The sequence below is a fragment of the Cebus imitator genome, unplaced genomic scaffold (genome assembly GCF_001604975.1).
Source record: "Cebus imitator isolate Cc_AM_T3 unplaced genomic scaffold, Cebus_imitator-1.0 Scaffold50, whole genome shotgun sequence".
Lineage (NCBI taxonomy): Eukaryota > Metazoa > Chordata > Mammalia > Primates > Cebidae > Cebus > Cebus imitator.
Genome location: NW_016107365.1, coordinates 3,174,834 through 3,181,574, shown reverse-complemented (window position 1 = coordinate 3,181,574; position 6,741 = coordinate 3,174,834). Strand labels below are relative to the sequence as shown.

The 6,741-nt window shown below is 37.5% G+C and overlaps 1 protein-coding gene across 2 annotated transcripts in view; it reads right to left on the bottom strand.

Annotated features, from left to right (window-relative positions):
• Positions 1 to 1,896: 1,896 nt before the first annotated feature.
• The window catches only part of BTF3 (basic transcription factor 3), a 7,807-nt gene continuing 2,962 nt past the window's right edge, over positions 1,897 to 6,741 (bottom strand). For both annotated transcript variants that reach the window (XM_017527635.2, XM_017527634.2), the window contains exons 3-6: positions 5,183 to 5,296; positions 4,638 to 4,839; positions 2,975 to 3,031; positions 1,897 to 2,201 (exon numbers count right to left, since the gene is read on the bottom strand). In XM_017527635.2, coding sequence (XP_017383124.1) covers positions 2,155 to 2,201; positions 2,975 to 3,031; positions 4,638 to 4,839; positions 5,183 to 5,296 — 420 coding nt within the window. In that variant the 3' untranslated portion in view covers positions 1,897 to 2,154. The remainder of the gene's footprint in view (positions 2,202 to 2,974; positions 3,032 to 4,637; positions 4,840 to 5,182; positions 5,297 to 6,741) is intronic.

The following is a 6,741-nucleotide window of genomic DNA, read 5'->3' as shown; positions in this document are numbered from 1 at the left end:
GAAAAATTGCACGGATATGGTAGATTGTATTACTACTCAAAAATATCTGCTACCCTAGAGGGTTATACTTCCCCAGTCCCACAGCTACTACTATGTGACTTGCTTTGGCTGAGGAAATTTATTAATGATATGCATCACTTCCCAACATAAGTTTGAAAGAGCCAGCTGATTGTTCGCCATCTCTTCCCTATCATGAGACTGTCAATGTTCCAGTTAGAAGATGTTTCTGAAGTACAGCAGAGCCCAACCATGGGCAAACCACGAACTTCAAATGTGACAAACCTTTGTAGCAACTAAACTTTTGGTCCTTTATAACTGTAGCATAAAGAGGCTACCAAACAACTTTCCCTATTAATCCAGTCGCCAACACACACCCTTATTTACACAATGAGCTGAAGAAATAATTTTAGATTGTTGGAAAGAAGTTGCTGAGTACAGGCACAACAGGCTTAATCTTAGACATCTGTCCAATAAGCAAAATATGCTGGGACAGGCCTCACCTGGAAATCAATTGCACTTCTGATAGTCCCTTTCTTCTAGGCCTAGATGAAACTGGAAAGATACTCAGTGACATTCTCCACAAACTTGTCAGTCAGTCACCCCCAATACTTCTTGGGCTGAGAATGTTTCCAATCAGGCAACTCAAAAGCATGGCCAATAGGCCAGTAGCATTAACATCACCTGGGAACTTGTCAGAAACAAATCCTCAGGCCTCATGCCACTGCTCTCCAGCTGAGCCATTCCTCTTGGTCAGTTATATATGTAACAAATGATGTTTGTAACAGCTTTAAGAGCCTGCGCATGACCCACTATCTTCTCTGCCAGGAAGCTGAGTGTCCCAGACAGGTGCTGCCATCATTGTGGAGCCTCACGTGACTATATAAGCACAGCCCAACCTAATCCATGAGTCTGGAGATGTGCATTTAGCTTTTATAATTTTGCTACAGTTGAGATTTCAGGACTTTTCTCACTGTAGCCGTGTGCGTCAACAGAACTGATACACATCCTCTGTGGAAAACAGTACGATATAAATATGTGCAAATACTGTTTACACACGTTTTTTCCCCTAGTTTGACTTTTAGATACAGCTGTATAGCACTTTCAAAAGGTACTTGCAAACTGCTATGAAATTTTAAAATGAATTATCATTACAACAAGACAAATTTCTTTATCAACTGGCCTTGGTTCAGATTACACATTGTTTTATAATTTGTAAAAAATCTTTAAAATAACCCTATGTTGAGGGATTTTCTGGGACCATGGAACTGCTTTGGTTCCAACAATTATGGTTGCAGACATTACGTGTTAAAATTATTACAACTGTATATGCTCAATTTTACTGTACATTAACATTTTTATTAAAAAGGTAACTCTATTCATTTATTAGTGTTGACACTTAAGGAAAAGACAGTGACCCAGGAGCCATTCCTAAACACTATCTTTTCCAAATCACCTTATAAAATATCCTACAAAGAAGGGATCTGGAGATTACTTTAATTTTTAGAAGTTCTAAACCTCAGGTTATATCTACAAAATAGAGCTATTAGCTCTTCACAAGTTGAGAAATAACACTGAGGCAATTCATAAAAGGCACTTAATATATGTCTACAATATAGATAGATAATATCAAGGGAAAAAGCCTGTTTATCCACTAAGGAATACTCTATCCTCATATATTACACCCACCATATAAACCATGGAAGCACTAAGACTATTGGAGAGAAAAGTTTTCAAACATGACAACTTTAAACCACCTGTTATACTACACTGTGATTTTAAATCTTTAATCAAATTCCAAAGGTTATCAGCCATATTACATGCCATGATTAGCTTTCTATAAGCAATTCTGTTTACTGTGTACAGATTGGTATCAATGAAATAAAAAATAAAACTGAATACTAGGCAAAGAACTTTATTAACCTTGGTTTCAAACTTGATTCCCAGGCTTCTTCGGCTTAATTAGCTGCAAAGAATGAATTGTGTATAAGCAAAAAACTGAAAAGAGCTGCAGTGTCCAAGGGGCTTGGGCTTAAAAATATTAGAGATCTAGATTTTATCAGATCCATAAACAAAAATTTCTTAAAAAGCAGTCATAATATAAAATAGCAGCTCCCAGTAACTTCTTCAAGTTTTATCTTCAGAAGTTGACTCAATTCAGTTTGCCTCATTCTTGGAAGCCTCATCAAAATTCTCCACAAGATCTAGGAAAAGGAAAAGAGTAGAAATTCTTTAAAAAGCCAAATCTACAATAATTATCAGATCTTAAAAGGGGATGAGAGAAAGCCATTCATTTGCCAACAATAAATACTGTGTCATAGCCCCAAGAACAAGAATGCAAAAAAGAAAAAAAAAATCCCCTCTTCCCATCTCATACGCTGGTTAATATAATATGGGTGAACAGAAGCAAAGAATACAATGACACATAATGTTAAAAATTTCCTGAATTCCTCAGGATACCTGCCTATGGAAAGTGGGAGTATTTATGAGTCTAGTGATTATCCTGCCAAATAAATATTTTAGAAGAAAGTAAATTTATCCAATAACAGATAAGAGAGAAAAATGTCTCACGATTCCCAAAGGAGTTATGCTGCTACAGATTTTAGAATGGTTATATATATCCCAAGACAGCTGAACAACTCCACACCCTCTTGTAAATTCATGAATTTCAAAGTAGGGAGCAAGGGTCATTAGTGCTCTGCAGGTAGTAGTTATATTTAGGGTGCAATATATATTTATTTATTCAATATTTAAGGTTAGATATCTACACATCCTTGGGATCCCAAACAGAAAGAAGCCAAGTCAAGTCTATAAACATAATTCTCAATTACTTAATATTGCATCATTTTCTCATTCTAAGTAAGGTCTATGTCCACCTTAACTTACAATCCCTATTCCCTGGATAGTTTTTCCTACAAAGATTTCTTATTCTCCCTTGCTAAGATTCTCTAGGTTAGCCACAAGTAAAGGTTCCTACCTGGAACTTCATCATCATCCTCCTCTCCAGTAGCAAGTGGTGCTTTTCCATCCACAGCTGTGAAAGGAAAATGTAAACATTACTTGTCTAGATTTTTAATAAATATTCACCCAAAAAAAAAACCAAAACCACCACCACCAAAAAAACAAACAACAACAACAAAAAAACCACAAACAAAAAACAAACAGATGAAATGCCAAGTGTTGTTATAACTTATTTTTGTGATAAGGGACATTTGGGACTTTATCTACATACAGTACTATCAATAACATGATATTCTAATGTCTACAAATGGGCTAAAATACTAGGAACAGACAACAAACAAAATTCCATACCCATCCTTTTAATCCCTCTGGGCCACCACAGGCCCTGAGGTAGTATAAGGGAAGTAGGGTGCAGGTAAAACCCATATACCAAATTATGGTAAGATTTATTTTGGGAGATAAATGAAGAGGCCATTTTCTCAACTACTATGTGTGTGGCATAAGAGAGATGCTCAACAATCACTTATTGAAATGAAAACATTATAGTAAAAAAATTAAGAGTCCACGAGTGTAAGTATCCACTTTCCTTTATCACACAAGAATATGAACTTACACAGGAGAGTTATGTACTGGCCCCATACAGGCATCAGTGGGATACTTCAAAAGCCTACCTCAATTCTGAAAGCCGTGCCAGTTTAGAACCTGCATCTCAACATGACAACAAAAATCTATATTGGGATAGACTGAGTCAACAGCTAGAACACCATGGGTAACTAGGCTGGGCACAGTGGCTCACGCCTGTAATCCCAGCACTTTTGGAGGCCAAGGCAGGTGGATCACGAAGGTCAGGTGTTCAAGACCAGCCTGACCAACATGGTAAAACCCCATCTCCACTAAAAACACAAAAATTAGTTGGGCGTGGTGGCATGTGCCTGCAATCCCAGCTACTCAGGAGGCTGAGGCAGGAGAATCACTTGAACCCAGGAGGTAGGGGTTGCAGTAAGCTGAGATCACGCCACTGCACTCCAGCCTGGGTGACAGATTGAGACTCTATCTCAAAAAAAAAAAAAGAAAAAAGAAAATCATGGGTAACTAAAAAGCCGTATATAAATGTGACTTGCTCCTATATTCCCATTCTTCAAAATTGTAAGCATGAGGCAGAAAATAGCATAACACTGTCACATCCTCAGATGCATATTCAGCTACATTATTTTCTGCCCTGAATAAAATCCCTATCACACTGGAATTAAAAATGCCAGAATACTGGCAAGACATTTGTTAAAGATTACTGTTAATATAAACTATATAGATGCAACTGAAGTAGTTTCATAATTTACACTAATATATTTTTTGAACAATTCCAAACTTACAAGTAGTTATCAGCAAAGCATCAAATTAACATTTTCATCATTTCTAGTTAATAAAGTAATAAAGTATCTGACCCAAATCAAGTTAAATAGAAAACATTCCACAAAATCAAGTGTAATGATCATAGCATGCTACATAAATTACTGCAAACTTGAGCAAAGACACTTGCTTAAAATCAGTTGCAAATTTGTTATTTTTAAAGCTTGCATTTCCAAACTTAAAAATACTCATATCCATTCTGGGCCCGAGATCACAGAAATCAGCTGCTAAATGAGTAATTCCCCCAGTAAAACCACTACTAGGAAACTCACATTGTTTGGGCAGAGCTTCAGCCAGTCTCCTTAAACTAGTCAGACTGTCTGCCCCAAGCTGGTTTAAGATGCTGGGTAGCATTTCTGTCAGCTGCTTTGTCTCAGCATGGCCTGTAATGGTGAAAGTGTTCGCTGCCAGAGATGCCTGAACTTTAGGGTTGTTAAAGTGGATCACTGTTCCTTGGTTTGTAAACATATTCACCTATTAAGAAAAGAAAAATTTAAATTAGCAATGCTGACCAAAGTCTCTTTAAAAATAGATGTTTTATTAAACTAAGTCTGGCTAACTAATCTAGTATTTCACTGTGAAGCACAGGTGAAATTTTGCCTGAAATGGGATATACATTCTAATAGCATCCAGACTTAATGATCTCCCTGATATTCATTAATTTATGGTAGAAACACATCTTAGGGACTTTAAAGTCTATCAGGTTATGAAATACTTTGTTGGGAGTTTAAAAAAAAAAAACCCCAATTAATACATGAGCATTAACTTTTCCCAGCCAAATCTTGTTTTTTAAAGAAAAAAAAAATGTGACACTTGCCTCTTCAATACCAGAGATATTGTTTACCCCTAACTTCTTTAAGGAGAACTGAAGTTTTTTATCATCTGCTGTGGCTGTTCTATGAACCACCTTCTTCTTTCTGCGAGCAGTTCCCTGAAGTTGGGGAGAAAAGGAAAGGAAACAGCACATTTATACCGTAACAGGTATTTTTCAAGTAGGAATAGTTTCCAATTCATTTCTAACCTTTGGATCTGTATAAGAACATTATCATAATCAAAGACTTATGCAGTGAGCAAGCAGGCTAAGACAGATTGAAGCAAAAAATTGAGAAAAGAAAAATATGATCTTTTGAAAGTTCTACTTTTTACATTTGCTCAAAAGTGATCAGAGGTAGCACATGTCAACCTAAATTAAGCTTCATTTCAAAGAACTCTACATCCAGAATTATTAACCTTTTTTTTTTTTTTTTGAGACGGAGTCTCACTCTGTCACTCAGGCTGGTATTTTTATTAGAGATAGGGTTTCACCATGTTGGCCAGGCTGGTCTTGAACTCCTGGCCTCAAGTGATCTGTCTGCCTCAGCCTCCTGAGTAGCTGGGATTACACGCACCCACTATCTTACCTGACTACTTTTTGTATTTTTATTAGAGATGGCGTTTCACCATGTTGGCCAGGCTGGTCTTGAACTCCTGGCCTCAAGTGATCTGCCTGCCTCAGCCTCCCAAAGTGCTGGGATTACAGGCGTGAGCCACTGCACCTAGCCCCTTTTCTGCTTTTATATTAAATAAAAATCAACCTCCAAATTAATATTTACAGGCAAGATAGTGTACGGAACAATCAAATTAATCTGTATATAGACTTCTATAGCACTCAGGAGTAAAATCTGAAGCTCTTACCTTAACCCACAAGAGCCCTACACAAACTGTCCTGCCCTTAATATGCTACTCCTGACTGAATCTGCTACTACACAAATTCTTCTTTAGCCAAATAAACCTTGGCTTTTTTTTTGAACAGGCCAGGCAGACTATGACCTGAGGGCCTTTGCACATGCTGTTCCTTTCTTCCCTGAGCATCTACATGGCTCCTTCCCTCACTGCATTTCTCCACTCTTATGTCACCAAGTAAAAGTGGTCTTTCTCAACTACCCAAAGTAAAATAGCAACTTCTACACTCACTTATCAATTTCTTTCTATTCTTGTTTATTTCTCTTCATAACACGTATTACTATAAGAGATAAATATATTTTATCATCCATCTCCTCTCACTAGAATGTAAACTCCGTAAGGACCTGTTTATTGCTATAAACCCAGTATCTACAACAGTATCTGGCTCATTGAAAGCACTCAAGGAAAGGCTATCACCCAAACTGCCTTACTGTCCCCCAACCTCCATGCCTACTCATCCTTTAAAATCTTATTCAAGCCATTACCTCTTGTGTGCCTTTCCTAAATTCTGCAACTACTCTCGTTCTCCATGCCAAATTATTCCCATCTCTAGATTTTAAAAATGCTTCTACGGCCGGGCGCGGTGGCTCAAGCCTGTAATCCCAGCACTTTGGGAGGCCGAGGCGGGTGGATCACGAGGTCAAGAGATCAAGA